The sequence below is a fragment of the Haliaeetus leucocephalus genome, unplaced genomic scaffold, assembly GCF_000737465.1.
Source record: "Haliaeetus leucocephalus isolate CR32 unplaced genomic scaffold, Haliaeetus_leucocephalus-4.0 Scaffold751, whole genome shotgun sequence".
In the NCBI taxonomy this organism is placed as follows: Eukaryota; Metazoa; Chordata; class Aves; order Accipitriformes; family Accipitridae; genus Haliaeetus; species Haliaeetus leucocephalus.
Window position 1 is genome coordinate 274,771 of NW_010973187.1, and position 17,041 is coordinate 291,811.

The window sequence follows — 17,041 nt, forward strand, 5'->3', positions numbered from 1 at the left end:
TAGAGAGCGCCGGGCACACGCTGCGGGGGCGGGGGGGCTCAGTCGGAGTATTGGGTGTGCTTCTTCCCCGCCCGGTCCGAAGAGTGGCGTCTCCGGCATAGCTTCGTCGTACCCTCATAGCTGGTGCCGTCCCAGGCTTCGTTTCCTGCCTCAACTCGCTCTTCTCTTTTTTGTCCGATTTTTTTTTTTTTCCTGTTTGTAGCCAGTCCCCACACTCGTGAGGAAATGTGTATAAGAATAGCGACTGTCGTGCTCCTTCTTAGAAAAGAAGAAAAAGCGATCCCAGCAGCCACAGGTTTTAAATCTGACCTCATTCAGAAGTTAGCTTGAGAGCAAAGTTGGAAGAGCTGTTAAAGCACAGGGCAAAAGCCATGAAAGTTGAAGATAATACAACGTAGTTTTCCCCACAGCTGGATCAAGCCAAAGAGGGAGGACCTTATAGTGGGAGGCTCTCGGTGGTTCTGCTTAGATTGCTCCATACGGAGCGTGTGAGGGAGTGAAATGCAGTCTCCGCAGACAGATTCAACAGTTTGGCTGCCAGACTCTAACCTATTTGTACTGAAGAGTGTCTGAAAAACATAAGTGAGCTAAATATGGTAGATTTTTCATGGGAAGAGTAAAAAGTCAGTTGCTGGAACTAATGACACTTCCACAGAAAAAGTATAGGAACAGAATAAACCATTTTTGATGAAAGCGCTTCAGCCTTTTTTTTCTTTTCTTAATGTAAGAAAACAATTTAGTTTCGCCCAGTTTAATCCCAAGAAGGGATGAATGTGTTGGAAATCTCCGCTCTTCTATGATTCAGTCTTGATGTAGACGTTTGGGGGGCAGTCAGTGTGGCTTTGTGGTGCAGGTCCGAGAAAGATTCTTCTAAAGTTGTTAGAACGTTAATGATGGATAAAACTATTTGTATTCACTTACGGTATTCCTCAAACCTTCATTATTAAAATATTTTTATTAAGTGAAAATCTGTTTCTGTGGTTTTGGCACTTAAGAATAAAAGTTGTAATTGCAAGTATTTTGCCTTTATATAGCAAATTTATTTTAAATGTCAAATGCAGTGTCTACTTGTCTCAATAAATTCCACTTGAATTTTGAGGTTTGTCAGCATCAGTTTTTGACAGAGCAAGTTATCTTGAGTTTTGACAAGACCACTAAATTTATTAGGCTCTATCTCAGAAACCTAGGTGTTGTCTTCATGCTTTGGTTTTTTTATCTGCTAGCGTGTTTCCCTTCAGGGAATCTCAGTATGTATAATGCATGTAATTATCTTTGAAATGTATGAGTTTGCTGGCAAGCTTACTTTCTTCAGGCATACAAAAGGATTGGAGTCAACAAGATAAAAAAAAAAAAAAAGCCTTGCGATAAACTGTGTATGGGTTATGTAGCTTCCCTGTCATTCTGATGATTTAGGAAGTTGGAAACTGATTATTTTTGTGATCAGCTAAAGATGTCAGGAGCAGGCTATGTTGTAGAGTTGTCAAAGAATCCAATATTTATAGGTGAAGGTAACATCTTTTTATTATACAACTGATAATCGTTAAGAAGGAAAAAATAGAGCTTCTTGGCACTTGGGTCCTTTTACAAGGATTCATTGTCCTAAAATACGTGAAATGTTAAGAAGCTGTGAATTGGGAGTGAGGAATACCTACTGTGCTGGTGTATTACATGCTACTTCACATGGCACAAGCTACTCAAGTGCCTGTGTTGGTATATGCGGCGGTGGATTGATCCTTCAGAGTCCATTTTTCGCTCAGGTAAGTTTGACCAGAAACATGAGATGCCTCTGTGTGTATTGGAAGAATTCAGCAAGAGAGCTTTCTACAGACAAGAACTTGTGCAAGATGAATTATCCTGTGCAGAGGCTTAATTCCTGCCAAATACTTCTTGAGGTGCTCCTGATGGCAGTCCCATACCTCTTTTACTGCTGCTGTGGGAGAAGGATTCCATCATAGCATAGCATCCTTGTAAAGAAGTAGTACTAGGCACAGATTAAAAAGACTTCTTCATGCTTCCTGGTATGTTGTGTTTATTTAGGCTCTTAACATTGCAAAACAAGCCAAAAATCCTAAGGACCTGCCACAGAACTCTCTGTCTTTGAGCCCAGAGTTAGAGCTTCAGTTACAGTCTGTAACAACAACAATTATGAGAAAAAGAGGTGCAGCCAGTGATGCATATAAATAATATGGGGATGCATGCAGTTTACAGGAAGTACACAAATTTGGGGATTTATTGGTGTTAGCTGTGAAAATAAGGAACGTTAGCTCACTATTTATTTTTACTAATGAGCAGGACAAACATCAGTTCAGGAAAAGGTGCAGTTGCTACATGATCCTAGCAAATCTGCCAACTGTTTTACATCTGTTTGATGGACATATTTAGACCAAAACATGGGAGAAAATTTCTCTAACCAAAACCCCAGTTGTACCTTACAGGTGCTATTTTTAAAGCTTTGTTTCTGTGAGAACAGAACAAGAATAACAATAACCAAAATCTCTTGTCTTTCATTAAATTGTAGACTTAGCAAAAACTGGGAAGCTTAAATTAAAAGAATGTGAAGTAGATTACCATGTTTTTGCTGGAAATGGCCATGGAAAATAACTTTGTTTTGTTTTTTTACTGGTTCGTAATCTGAAACTAGAAAAGATGAGCTGTTTACCCATGACAATACCTGTGCTTTATTTGCTCTGGCATCACCTGGACACATGATTTTATCATCATCGTAACATACATCCGAAGCACTACCATAAGAATGGCTCAGTGCAGTGTTGTGAAACTGAGCACTAGGGAGAGATGGCCTTCATTTCTGGGTAGCAGTAGGAAGGATGGGGTTCAGACCATCTCAGGCCATGGTGACACATGGTGTGGGTGCCGAAGGGGACTTGTCCTTCACTTGACCAGTCCGGACCTAGCCACCAGCAAACTCAAAAGGTCAAAGTGCTCTGTTCTGAGCAACTTCTCATCCTCGTGGTTCCTCTCCCACTAGTTTCAGAGTCCTAGACAAATGAGAGAGTGTGTTCGAAAGATCACATGTAAATCCAGTGTGCGATTAAAGCAAGAGTAAGTTACAAAGCTGTCTCTCCCGCAAAGCACGGACGTAATTGAGGTGGCACTCTCGGCAGTGGTGGCAGTATAGAACGCAAAGGGAAATACTGTGTTAAGTAGGGTCTATGTTGTCTGAGTTTTTCTAGGTGAAAACTAAAATCTTTACAGAAGGTGGCATAAATCATGAAATGCTATCTGAACACATTTTTGGCTATCTACTCAGTTTACTGAATGTATAAAAAAAAATTGGATGGATTATTTCATTTATTAGCCTTTGTTTAAACTTCTACAGTACTGTAGTAAGTTTTCCTTGCATTATCAATCTGTCTTTTTCTGTTTGTACACTTTATACTGTGTTACTAATGTATTTTCTTTTAATTTTGTTTTTAATAATAACAGAGTATACGTGAATTTCAAACCCAGTATGGCTCAGAAGAGGAGCTCGAGTGGGCGGTCATTCCCATTGCTGCTGCTGATTATTGTTGTGGCCTTTGTTCATTTAACTGTCTGTCCTTTTACAAAAGTGGAGGAAAGCTTTAACCTACAAGCTATCCATGATGTGGTATACCACCAGCTGGACTTGGATAAGGTAAATTCAAAAGAAGGTGTGATTTCTTGGACACTGTTAGTAAAGACTGCAATTCCATGCTGTATGAGTAGGGCAAATGCAATGTGAATATGAGTTATCCCAGTTTTCCTTTGTTTCTGATTTGCCTGTCTTACTTAGATTTTCCTTTTTGCAGTATGACCATCATGAATTTCCTGGAGTTGTCCCAAGAACGTTCCTTGGACCAATTTTTATTGCTGCTCTTTCCAGCCCAGCTATATACGTACTTTCTGTGCTAAGAATGTCCAAGTTCTACTCGCAGCTGATAGGTATGAGAACTTTAAATCATCAGAATACAGATTTTTACTACTGGACTAATGGGTGACATTGTTTTAACATTCAGTGTTTGGATCAGTGGTTAAAATGTGATATTCTTTTCCTTAATGAGGGATTTTGCAGACTGTCGGTACTTAAAGCTAGCATGGCAGTTCCACCCCCAATTTGGGGTAACTAACAGCACAGAGAAAGTCGGTACTAACAAATGTCAGACAGTTTAGAAAAAGCAAGTGTCTTCGGAGAACACGCTCTCATGTGTGCTTCTGTGTACACTTCAGAAAATACTAACTTGGACATAGGAGCATTGACCTTTGTGCAAAAGTATCAGACAAGTTAAAGGTGGATTAAAATAAACAAACTAATGGGGAGGTTTGGGTTTGTTTTTTTTTTTTTCTTTGAAGTGGGCTATATTGTGGTATCTTCAGTATTATTCTTCATAACTTCTTCCCATTATGTTATGTAACATGGTTGTTCGTTAGCGATCCGTCTGGTATAACTCTTAATTCCCATTTTTATTCTTCTAATAGTCCGAGGAAGCTTGGGGCTCAGTGTGATTTACACATTATGGAAGTTGCAGAAAGAAGTTAGAAAGCAGTTTGGAGCAACTACATCAACAGTCTTCTGTCTCATCACTGTTACTCAGTTTCATTTGATGTTTTACTGTACACGAACCCTCCCTAATGTGTTTGCACTCCCTTTTGGTAAGCATTTGCATAGCAATAATTTTAAAATATAAAAATTCTTCTCAAATATGTCAGTAGTTAAAGCACAGAAAATGTGAGGTCAGACATAGACAAATAATATATGTGCTTGATTAAATTGTGTGGTAGCAAGGCTAGAAGACTTCAGCAGTTGGGATTTCTTTCTTTTTTTTTTTTTTTTACCGTATATGCTTACAATGACCATTGAATCAAGTTTTATTGAATCTGAGTGTATGTGGAGTTTGTCAGATGGCTTTGATTAACTAAAGGTTTAGGTACACATACCTGATGCATAAAACATAGAGCTATTGAAAAGGCAGAAGGTACACCTGCAGTTCAAAAAAAAAAAAAATCTGTGAACTTTGTCTACACAGGAAAGAGCTTTCTCATGAGACTGTGGAACAAACTCCCACCACAACCTCTCCACCTTCCTCTTCTGGAGTTATCTACAAATGTAGCAGTTTGTACACTTAAGGGGGAAAAAAAAACCCCAAAGTCAAAACATTACTTTACACATACAGTTTTTCCCTAGAGATGATGAGAGGGAAGATTAACCACATGTGACAGATGGTAGCTGAGTCACTTAATGCTTCAGTGCAAGTTGTTCAACTAATAAAATCATGAGGTTGGTGTAAGAACCTGTCTAGATCAGAACTGAAAAATAAAAAGCAGTTGAATTGTCAGATAAACACTGTGTAGTAATAAACAACTTGGATAATTTCTGCAGGTATTAAAAAATACAAGTTTCTTCATGGTTTTGTACTATTAATATTTCATACATATTCCTTAGGATCATGACCACTTTACTATGTAGTCATAAACTGTGGAAAAAGTAGAGGCAACTTCATCTGTAGAGTTATGGTGTGTCTTCAGCTAACTGTGCAAATGGATTTATAGTTCTTCTCCCTGAGCGGTAGTCTGTAGTCTCTTTTTCATATTTGAAATGGCGTGCTGTTATCATGAACACAGGATATACTCAGCCAAGAGAATAATTCTTCAGCTGATACTGAGCAATAATAATCATGAATCTTAGTTCAAATGGTTTTTAGTACTTCCTCAAGGTTTTGGGTTTGTTTTTGTTTGGGTTTTTTTACCCAAAGGCTATTAAATATACTGTCTAGGAAGAGTTCCCATGTGTTTCTTCTGTGGTTATACTTTTCCTAATTACTTAAGCATCAACAGTAGAAAGTTGTGCATTATTCCAAATTACATTTCTCTAACAGAGGAAGAAATTCTGCGCTAGAAATGGTAGGAAGACCAAGAGAGCATTGGTGGGAACTTAGAGGAACAAGACACTAGTATTGAGAAAAGTGTTGCCCTTTAAAAAATGAATAGTTCAGTGTGTGAGACAGTGTGCTTTATTTATTTTTGCAGTGCTCCTGGCATTGACGTTTTGGATACAGCAAAAGCAAAGGCCATTCATTTGGTTCTCGGCTTTGGCAATTATAGTCTTCAGATCAGAGCTCTGCATCTTCTTAGGCCTCATGCTCCTGGTGACATTATTAACTAAAAGAATCTCCATATTCAAGGTACTTTCCCATGCTGTTCCTGCTGGAATTTTTTGGTTGGGTAAGTATTTGCTTGGAAAAAACAAATGCCACGTAGTAAATTCAACAGAAATCTGGACTGACTTCTCTGGTGACCTGGCCCTTAGGCCTTTTTTTTTAATCTGATTCCATTTTCTAGTAATATGACAAGGGTATTTATTTCTTTGAAAATTTCCATGTGAGGAAATAGGTGTGCATGGAGCAGTAGAAACTGTGACTCCCACCTTTAGATGCTTACGTATGATGTCCTGGTCTTAAAAAGGCTTAGACATGCAAGCTGACTTTAGTGTAATTAGTACCTGGCTGTAGCTACACCTGCATTATTTGCTGTAGTATCTATTGCCGTGATGATAAGCTGAATCCCAGGATAAAATACAACAGTGTGACAGACTGGGATACTGAGCAAGAAGGTTGTAGGGAGAGTCACAGTTCAGCTCTGTTTCTTTATTACATTAATTTTAATAGCTTAAGTGATTATCCATGCTAGAGACGTTGAAAAATCTCTTTGTCTCTACCGATCCATGGAAGGCTCGTGCATATGCATGTAAGTACTCTAAGCTTCTCTGCCAGCCTACCTAATTAAAAATGCTGTTGTCAGATGCCTGATGATGACCTCTAGTAGCGTGCTGTTCCTTCCACAGCATGGGCAGTAGAAACAGTAAGATCATGCCATGTGCATTTGGAGGCACCTCACAGCATAAGAGTTTGGAGGTCCAATGGGAATTAGTTACTGGTACTCCCATTCCATCTCTGGGCAAACTTCTTAAATACCAGAGCAGTTTTCAGAGAGCTGAGTGGAAGAGATGGGGCTGATGGATTTGCTACTCTTCTGTCTTTTTGCCTTTCATCCCTTACCCTCCTTCCCTCAGACCTAATAAACAGTAGCAAACTTCTAGAGATTGTTTATCTTAACTTACTAGCTTTACAATAAAAATCCATTTAGTACCATTTGAAGTTAACCTGGGTTTATTACCATTCATTAAATTTAATGCTCTAATATTCTTTTGAAACAAACTAATTAAACCACTGTTTTTCACACCTGGGGTTGGAGTGGGGCAAATCTCAGTCAGATTCCTATCTAACGTGCTTCTATTAAGAAGTGCCTCCCTCCCCTGCATTTCCACTGCAAGACAGACAGATTCAGCCTTCTCTGTGGCTTTGGGTGAGGCTTACAATGCGTGTTCCAGTTTATGCTGATCTCATCAGTAAATGTGCAATTTGGATCTGCTAGTTTGCTTTTCCCTAGTTTTTAATTCACGCAGATTTGTATTTCTTTTAATTGTTTTAGGGCTAACAGTTGCTGTGGATTCTCTATTTTGGAGGCAACTTGTGTGGCCAGAGGGGAAAGTGCTTTGGTATAACACAATTTTGAACAGAAGTTCCAACTGGGGAGTATCCTTTGAAACGTCCAGGGAAAAAGACCTATTGAACACTACCAGCCAAAGCGAAGACTTGATGTAACCTATTCCTGAGACTCGCTTACAGTGTTAAATTCTACCTTTCATCTAGTATTTCATTATTTGAAGCTTATGAGACAATGTCTGTTTCTTAGATCTTTCTGTAAATTTTAACTCTCCTCTGCTGACTGTTTCTTCTTGCTTCTTTGTGTTCTACCAATGTTAAAGCCAGGTTTCTTCCCCTTGGTTTTTCAGGTTGCCCATCATTAGCACCATTTGATGTTGGGTGATGTGAATGTAGTTACGCAACTGCTTTTATTTCTCAAAGGGTAAGGCAGAAACCCAAATGCCTGGAAGAATGCGATATATATAAAGTATACTGCATATTTGCAAAATTTGCATGTACTACTGTAAAGAATAGTTACTTTACTTGTCAGCAGTGAAAGCATCCTTAACTCTCCTTTTCACCTTGAAGACCTCCCCCTTCTTGTGGTATTTCTATTCAGCCCTGCCTCGTGCTTTGGGATGCAGCATTGTATTTGTGCCTTTAGGTGTAGCGGAAAAGAGAACTCGGATACTACTTTTGCCAGCACTGGGCTTTATTTTCTTGTATTCATTTCTCCCACACAAAGAGCTGCGTTTTATCATATATACTTTCCCTGTCTTCAACATAGTGGCTGCTAAAATGTGCTCACGAATGTAAGTTCGAAATTCTGTTTTGTTTTGGTTTTTTCTTCTTGAAAATGCAAAAGAAAAGCAAAACTATTATTACTATTTTTATGCACTTTTTTTAATCTTGGAGTCTGAATCTTCAGATCTTCTCAAATCTCTTGGATTTGAGATCTTCATATGCTTTAGAAAGGAGGTCTGTATCACTGTACCCATTTGACTAATGAGGGAAGTGGAGACAAAGAAAAGTTAAATGATTTGGTAGGACCATTTGACAGTTTGGGTCAGTGTCAAGAATAGAGCCCTGATTTTACTGTTACGCTGTTACAATTCAGTTTATTTTATCCACCAGAGAAAAAGATACATTCCAGGGTACTACTGTGTTGTTAACACAACTTACCTTAGGAGATAGTTTAATGCACAGGTGGGGCTCATGAAATGTGGAGTTTGTATTAAATAATTAAACTTGCGTATTTTGAGTAAACACATTGAAGTTAAATTGTGAAATTCTTTGAAAGAGAATACTTTCATAGCCAAAGGTTTTAAACACAGAAATACTTAGCTTTATTGATGAGCTTTTATTAATGAGAATATTCTAATTTGTATGCATTCCATACACATGATTGTAATAAAGTTTGCATTAATCTTTATTATCTAGCAGTGCAGTTTTCGTAAAAGCTCTGTCACAATAGTCAATGACCAGTATGAAAGAAAAATAACAGTTTATTCTTACTCTTTTTCCGCCCCCCTCAACAGTCTGAATAACTACCGGAAATCTTGGCTGTACAAACTTGGATCTTTCTTTGTTATAATGCATCTTCTAGTTAATGCTGCTTATTCAGCAACATCTTTATATGTTTCACATTTCAATTATCCTGGAGGAGTGGCAATTCAGAAGTTGCATGAGTTGGTACCTTCAACAGCAGGTATGTAAAGCTGGCTTGAGGTATGTTAGTCTAATTTCAATTGCATTTTTTTTTCTGCTAGTGTATCTTTACATGTATTGGATATTACTACTTCACACTATTTACATGCATGTTTTCTGTTACTATTTTGTTAATTTATTAATCAGAGTGCTCTTAGAAGAATTTTGAAATTGTACTTTGTTTTCTTTTTTCTGTAGATGTGTCTGTTCATATTGATGTGGCTGCAGCACAAACAGGAGTTTCTCGGTTTCTAGAAATCAATTCAGATTGGAGGTATGTTGTGAATGAGGTATTTTGATCTGAAGATAGCAGCCTGCTTTTTCCTTTTTTGTATATGCACAGGGGCAAGTATCACAGATACTGTTTCTGGTACAGCATATTTATTAAGCCAGGTCAAGAACAATGTGAATCTTCAGAGAATTTTGATGTGTGCAGTGCTGCCATTTCAGAAACAGAGCACTGCAACGTTTTTTAATTGTTTTGGTTGGTTCTGGTTTGCCTAAATAGTGTAGAATCTTTAAAAGACATCAGAAACAGTACAAAAAAATTGTTAGCTTACTAAAACACCAATATCTTTAATGCAGCTACATTTGACATCTCACTAGATCTCATAAAACACAGCTGTAGATGAACACTTTTCTGCTCTTGGCAGAACAGCGTATATAATTGTGGGGGTATCTTCTCATTTTGTTTGTATTTGAATGATGTGAGGCTTATCTGCATATTAATATACAAAGTCTATTTTTATGTGGAATGTCCTTCACATAGATTGCATTGATGCTGCTGTTGTGGACTATCGGTCACGTCCATTCGCTCTGAGAGAAAGCAGTTGAATGCTTTGTTACCATGACCAGTAGTGATGTACAACAGTTTTAAGAATCAGAATTTTGGAATGAATAGTAGGAGACATTTGTGGGACGGCATTGTTTGCTTTTCAGGATGCAGACCAAAAAAAAGGCACCTTTCTGATTCTTAGGCCTACCTCTTCAGCTGAAGTGTAGGTTTCTAATTTAAAATGTGATCTTAATGAAAATGATTCAGCAGAAAGTGACACAAAGCCTCACTTCATACTTGCACAAAACAAAAGCAATACAAGCAGATTTTGATTTAAGAAGTACTCTGAGCATGGAGTTCTTTTTTCCCAGTTACAGTCTTCAGGATCAGATGAACAAACATAATTTAATTATTGGTATGTTTAGAGATAAAAGCATTTGGGAAGTAAAGAGGGAGAAGGGGAAAAAAAAGTATGCTCCTGGGGGAATTATAAAAACCAATGAGCTTGCTAGGTCTTATTTTATTTCCATACTCTCTCATAATATTGTGATGATATGGACAGTTTAAAGCTGAGTTGCCTTCACAGTTACCCATCCAGTGTTTATTTCAAATTGTTTTTTGCATGTTCAGTCTAGAGAAAGCCTTAAGCCACCAACAATCATGAGACATTAAACTATGAGAGTACAACTGATAGAAGACGCATGACAGCTAAAATGTTCCAATCTTTGTTTTTTGAATATACTTAAGTACACACATTACTCTGAAAACAACTCTACTCTCTAAATACAATTCTTAATTTCCATGAGCTTTCTGGGGTTGGTGGGTTTTGGATTGTTTTGGGCTTGCAAGGCTGTAGTGTAGTGGGATTGGAAGGTAAACGAATAATATCCCTGTTACTGATGGTTGTTTCATAGTGTTGCAGCTACAGAGCAGTTTGTCTCTCTCACTTTTTATCTTTACTCATCGTAAAAAAGCCTCAAGGGAGGGCTGATTCACCATGAAGTTTCACATTGAAAAAATCAGGCAAAATCCACAACTAAGCATCATACACGGGACTACCGCTTTGACAGCATGTCCTGGTTTTGGCTGGGATAGAGTTAATAGAGTTAAACCATGACACAGCACAATAGTGCAAAATTCAGTGGCACCAGCTGTCCATTTTCTCTTTTTCCAAGGAAGTGACAGCCTTTCAGATGGGTCTGAAAATGAGAAAACTCATTTACCATCTTCATAGAATGTGTACATCAGGTGAAAACAGATTTATTGATAGAGTGGCTATGAAGGCTGATGATTCATCTTTCTAACTAACAATACATCTTTCTAACTAACTAACTACAATCTATAAATAAGTGTCTTAAAGTTAACAGCTTTCGGTGGCGTGCTCAGATTAGATCTATTTGCCTCAGGAAAAATGCAAGTGATCTATTATTTTTCTTCAAAGGGTGATTGAAAGAAGCTTGATTCAGGTTCTTACACAGGACAGGTGTTACAGTCTTGTCTTCAATTAGTGCAGTCTCTTTGAACCAGGAATAAATATGCTGTGTAAGCTTAAAGTATTTAAAAATAATAAAATCCAGAGATGCTTGCAGCCAGATGAAAGGCCCTTTATTTGCTGATGAAGAAAATGCAAAACTAGTAGTTGGTAAAGTTGTTATGAAGTAGGACATTCCTTCTGCCAGTTTGGATGCATGTACCATCCTAAGTGGTATTGCAATCTTTTTGGAAATAGCAGATGAAGTTAGTGTGCAGGTTTTTTTAGAAGAAAGCACTTGTTCAGTTTGCAAAGTCTAATCCTGCATTATATGGTGCATTTATTGACACCTCTGGATTCTGTCAGCCTGGGGTCTGTTCTGGGTTGCCAAAATTTTAGTTAACAATCCACACAAATCCTCTAGTTTGCTGTAGAGTACTTGCTTTAAATATCTTAAACATTAATGACTGCTATGTCAGGGAGTGTTGTAAAAATATAAATTGATATTGTTTCCAGTTTTTCACAGAGAATTCAGGCAGATGAGAGGCCAGGCCTGCAAAGACACATGTGGCAAAAGGAGTAAATCCAGGCTGCATCTAGGTGCGTTTAAGAGTGTGTAGAGTTGGGATTACACTACCACTTCCCTACCAGTGTCCATGCCACAGCCTTGAGTAAGTTGCTTGTGAAATGCATGGGAGGAATCACGTGCCTAAGAATAGGAGCTCCAAAAGCTGGTAGAAAACAGTTCACAGAAAAGGGCAACAGAAAGGGTGAAGAACCGGGCACTGCTCTTCGCTTGGGTTACAGTGCACAGACACGCTTTTATAGTTAGATGCCAAAGACTGTCTTGTCATAAACTAGAGGTAAGTAATCTCCATCTTAACCTTTGTCTTCTGGACTGTTGCCCAGCATTAGTGTAGAATGTTTTTCTGGGATATAGGGCAAAGATTTGAATCCAGGTCTCCTGTTTTTGGAAGCACACTTAACAGTGGTCTACAGAGTGTTTTGGGGTGGACTTACCTTATTCTTCCCCTTTGAAGTTGTTGGATTGTGGACTCAAATCAGGCTGCCATGTCCAGTATGAGCATCCTAACCCTTGGGCTATAAATTCCACCTGACTCTCTTCAGTGAATGAATAACTAACTATTGCGAAATAGAACCGTGTCTTCATGAGACAGTGAGGGAGAACTATCTCAGTTTCTAGAAAATTATAGAGGTTCATACAGCTCTGTGAGATAAGAAACTTAAGTTCTGGGCTTAGATCACACAGAGTGACTGAACCTAGATCTTTCACATCCCTGCCAAATGCTTAAGTCAGTCACTTGTTTTCTCAGCCTCTAAATTCCCTCTATGGCTAGATTGAATATAACTCCTTATAAGAAATAACTAAGTGTATATGCTGAATAGTTTTAGAACTCACTAGTTACTTCTTATATAATTTTTTAAAATATATAATTTGTATATATTTAGGTACCTAAACAGGTTTATAAAAGCTGACCCAAAGTGACCTGCCCAAACATGTAGTAGATCAGAGAACTGAACCCAGAAATAGCAAGTGCCAAGTTAATACTGTAATTGCCAGGCTGTTCTTTCTTTCCTACAGTGTTCAAGGAATTATTCTCCCTGCTATTCTCTGAGGCTCCTACTTTAATGTATGACTACCAGAAGAGAAAGTTTTCTGCTAAAGTGCCTCATAACTTTTTTTTTCTCAATTAAAAAAAAAGAAAAACAAAACCAAAAAAACCCCCACACTTATCCAAACCACAGTTCTTGTGGAGTAAAACTTAAAAATGAGTCCAGGTTTCTACAGTCTTAGACTTTGATGTGCTCTTTCTCCATAGAACTCAAATAGAGGACTAGTGAGAAATTTTCTAGGAGTCCTGATTTATATCACAGTAGCAGCAGAAAGACTTGCATGGAATGACTGGCTACCTAAACTCTTCAAAAATATTATTTCCTCCTCCAGTACTGGTTTATTTAATCAAGAGGTATAACTGAGAATGTTACAGTTCCTTTTGTGTTTCATCTTGGATGCTACATGACCTTGTGATAATAGAGATGTTTAATAGGTAAAGAAAGGAATGTAAATAAGCCTTCTTTATTCTTTACAGGTATGACAAAAGAGAAGATGTTAAACCAGGAGACCAGTTGATGTTTTCTTACACACACATACTGATGGAAACAAACCCTCTTCAGATATCACATTACAAGACAACCCACAGGCCACTGGCAAATATACCTGGCATCAGTAAAATTGGGTTGAACCTTACTGCACTACCTCCTTTTACTTTAAATTTGAAACCAAAATTAGTACTGTTGGAAAAACTTCCTCTATCATCTTGACTGTGAATTTTAAGTAAGTCTTTTGATGTAATTTTGCTGATGACTGAATAATCTAAGAGAGCAGCAAATTGTCATTCCAGCACTGCAATTCAACTTCTGTGGAAAGGCACAGAAAATCTTTGTACTGAACGGTATTTAGCTCCGTCCTGTTTCTTACATAAATATTACAATGCATTCCTAGTCAGTATATACTCTAATACTGAGTTGTATTGTTAGATATGTTTGAGAGAGGCTACCTGCAAGTTTAGTGGTATTAAGTAAAACCTGTCTACTTGGTTTGGGTAGCTGTTTCATCATGTAGCGCAGGTATGTCCTAATTGTCCTATATAAGATACATAATGGAACAGGTTTGTGCTACGGCAATAATTTGCTATGTAATCTATGTGTGCAAAGATGTATTACTTGATGTATCTGCAGGATTGTAACCCCTTCAGTTGTCAGATTGCCTCTGTGAAACTTAATGATGTTATCAACATAGGAAAGCCATAGTCATTGTAGCTTCATCACAATACCTAATTGTGCCCTGTAGGCTACCAAGCTAATTAAAGTGAAAGATTCACTTAAAAAGCAGTTGGACCTTTTGACGAGCACTGTCTCATAACAGATTTGAGCATTAAAGGATGGTTATCTTTATTCCAACACTTCATGAATAAGCAGCAACTTGGATTTCACATGAAAAAGAATTTTAAAAATAATGTTCCCCTCTTCTGCTATAATGATATTAATTTGCAGTGCAAAAATTTACCTATGAAAATATTCACTTGAATACAGTTTTAAGAAGATAGGTGCTGTTTTCCTTTCTTTACTAAGTAGTCCCTTTGGAAAGGAATAATCTAATATGCCATGGGTTGCATTCTATAAACTAGAATAAGATAGCATGCTCTGTAGTCTCCTTTATTAGATGTTTTTGTTAAGGATGTCTGCCTAGATTGCTGAATGAAACAAGTTAAGGGGTAAACTAAGGAAAAAAAGTTAGAATTTTGGTTAGGGCCAGTTGTAATGTGACAGGAGCTCCATTAGTGTAAAAAATCAGTATTGCTGAAACAGTCATGGGCAGAAAACATATTCCTTGCTGACTGAAAACTCGAGTAAAAAATTCTTATTGAATAAAGTGTTCTGGGTTTTTTTTAAAGTGTGCTTCATTCAGGAACTCCCTTTACCCATGTATGTTTCAGTTTTTAGGACCATGTTTTCTTTTTATCCTTTAGATGATGTATCAGAGGAACTGATCTGGTGGGGTGGAGCCTGCTCCCCTGCGGGTGGCTGTTGCTGCCGCGCAGGCTTCCTCAGGCTGAGCAGATCTGGCAAAGGCAACCTGCAGAACTTGTTGGTCCAGTCTCTGGTTGCTCTTGAAATTGAAATCACTCAAGTATTATCTACTTGACTTGTCTTTGGACAAAAATTCAGCTTCCTCTGCAGCCAATTTGATCTTCAAACAATTCACGAGACAGAAGGAAGTACATGTGCAAATAGCTGAGAATTTGGAACAATACAAAGGAAAACTTTTGAGTGAGGATGTAGGCCCTTATGTTAAGCCTAATCATTGACTTTATGTAACTCCCCACACACTGTAATCCACAGTCTGAGAACCTGAGCTAAAATTTATCCTGCCCAAGCATGGACAAATGTCTGCAATCGTGAAGTTAGGTGTATAGTTACTCCAGCTTTCCAAATCCCTGGTTGTCAGACTCCCTCTGCAGAAAGTTGCTTCCGTTAACTACAGAGGAAACCTAGGACTATTATGCTTGCAGTGTAGGCATCTCAAGCTAATGCCTGAAGTGGCACTGAATACATGGACATGAGGCATTTGAAGAGTTTAATCTTGCTGAATGTCAGCCACGTGGCTGACTGGAACCTTCCACAGACTTTGGTTCTGGTGTCTGGGTGCTACCTGTTGGACTGACTGACTTATACCAGGGATGGTGTTCAGCTGTGGTAGTAGTGTGTACAACTGCTCACAGCCTCACCGCTCATGAAAATAGAAGCCATCAGCTCAAATTGGCCTGTTTAGTGTATTTGCTTGGGGTAGAGAAAGGTAAAATACATAGAAAGAGGCAGGAAAGAGATCCTGGATTGTAGTTTTGAACAGTGTCTGAAGTTTATTTAGGTCCTGCTGCATCTTGCTCTGCATATGTTCTTGAAAAGTGCCGAGTTTTAAGATCTGCAACCTGTTTGGGTTTGTAGACAGAGGACTAGATCACGACCCGTGCAGTGCGTGCAGCACCATAGCACCAGTGGCTGTACGACTTCTGTGACAGCACGGGTAACCCCTCTGACATCGGCCGTGAATATTATGGTAGCCCACACCTGGAATAAGAAGGGGCAGCTGTCAAACTGGGATGAAGATTACTGCAGTTTTCCCCCCAATGATTGCTTTCAATAAACAAACAGTCCTTGGAATAAAACTAAAGCCATCTCCTTCCTCTTAAATGAATCTTGTCTCCAAGGCCTGTGTTGTCTGTCTTTAGCGCCACAAGAAAAGTAGAGCTTATTTTCTCCTTTAATATAGATTAACATTCAGTGTATTTGCATGGAAGAAACAAAGTGTGGGTTTAACTTCCCTTAGATGTAAGAGGGCACTAAGGAAGTCTCGCCCCTTCTATACAGTTGAAGTGAGGCATTACAAATTCTTCTGCATTTGGGTTGTGGGGGCATAGGGGGAAGCCTCAAGTTACTGCATGAATGGTGCAGGTAAGGGAGACACTCTGAAAACTTATTTGGTGGAAGTCTGAAGGGACTTTAAAGTCATAAATTTCTCATGACTATTCAAGTTCTTAAAAGAAAAATTCCTTTTGTCTTGACTGATCACAGACAACCCTAGCTTAGAGTATAGCTTTTCTTAATAAAAATGGAAATAGGGTGAGCATATTCAAATAATTGAGGGCTGAATTAACCTGAATAAAGCAAAAGACATAGAAGAGTCCATCCATAAATTGTTACATCTATGACATTTAAACACAGAATGCAGTTGTAAATAAAATGCATTTAACATGTATAATGCTGCTGTAGAATGAGATTTATTTTAGGATGTCTTGTTAAATTCCCCAAAGGTCAAACGTTGCGTAGGATCATGCATTGCCTTTTGAAGTCTGAATGACTTAATTTCTTACAAGCAGCATTTATTCCTGTAAAGAGCAAGGCTAACAAATGATTTGGACACAAACATGTCACTATGTCATTTCACCCAGAGATGGTGAATAATCACTGTCTTACAGCCTGAGATTTAAGACACCCTGTGTTGCAAAACTAAATAAAGTAATTGCATGAAAAAAAGTTGTGGAACTC

The 17,041-nt window shown here is 38.2% G+C and overlaps 2 protein-coding genes across 2 annotated transcripts in view; one reads left to right on the forward strand and one right to left on the reverse strand.

Annotated features, from left to right (window-relative positions):
• CRELD2 (cysteine-rich with EGF-like domains 2) overlaps window positions 1-118 on the reverse strand; it is a 14,346-nt gene extending 14,228 nt beyond the window's left edge. Inside the window, exon 1 of the mRNA XM_010581079.1 lies at window positions 113-118. Within this exon, the coding sequence (XP_010579381.1) occupies window positions 113-118 (6 nt within the window). The remainder of the gene's footprint in view (window positions 1-112) is intronic.
• ALG12 (ALG12, alpha-1,6-mannosyltransferase) overlaps window positions 1-14,502 on the forward strand; it is a 14,618-nt gene extending 116 nt beyond the window's left edge. The window contains exons 2-10 of the mRNA XM_010580848.1: window positions 3,445-3,634; window positions 3,789-3,921; window positions 4,456-4,629; window positions 6,004-6,198; window positions 7,465-7,568; window positions 8,049-8,272; window positions 8,999-9,168; window positions 9,366-9,441; window positions 13,525-14,502. Coding sequence (XP_010579150.1) covers window positions 3,470-3,634; window positions 3,789-3,921; window positions 4,456-4,629; window positions 6,004-6,198; window positions 7,465-7,568; window positions 8,049-8,272; window positions 8,999-9,168; window positions 9,366-9,441; window positions 13,525-13,756 — 1,473 coding nt within the window. The 5' untranslated portion in view covers window positions 3,445-3,469 and the 3' untranslated portion in view covers window positions 13,757-14,502. The remainder of the gene's footprint in view (window positions 1-3,444; window positions 3,635-3,788; window positions 3,922-4,455; window positions 4,630-6,003; window positions 6,199-7,464; window positions 7,569-8,048; window positions 8,273-8,998; window positions 9,169-9,365; window positions 9,442-13,524) is intronic.
• Window positions 14,503-17,041: the final 2,539 nt, after the last annotated feature.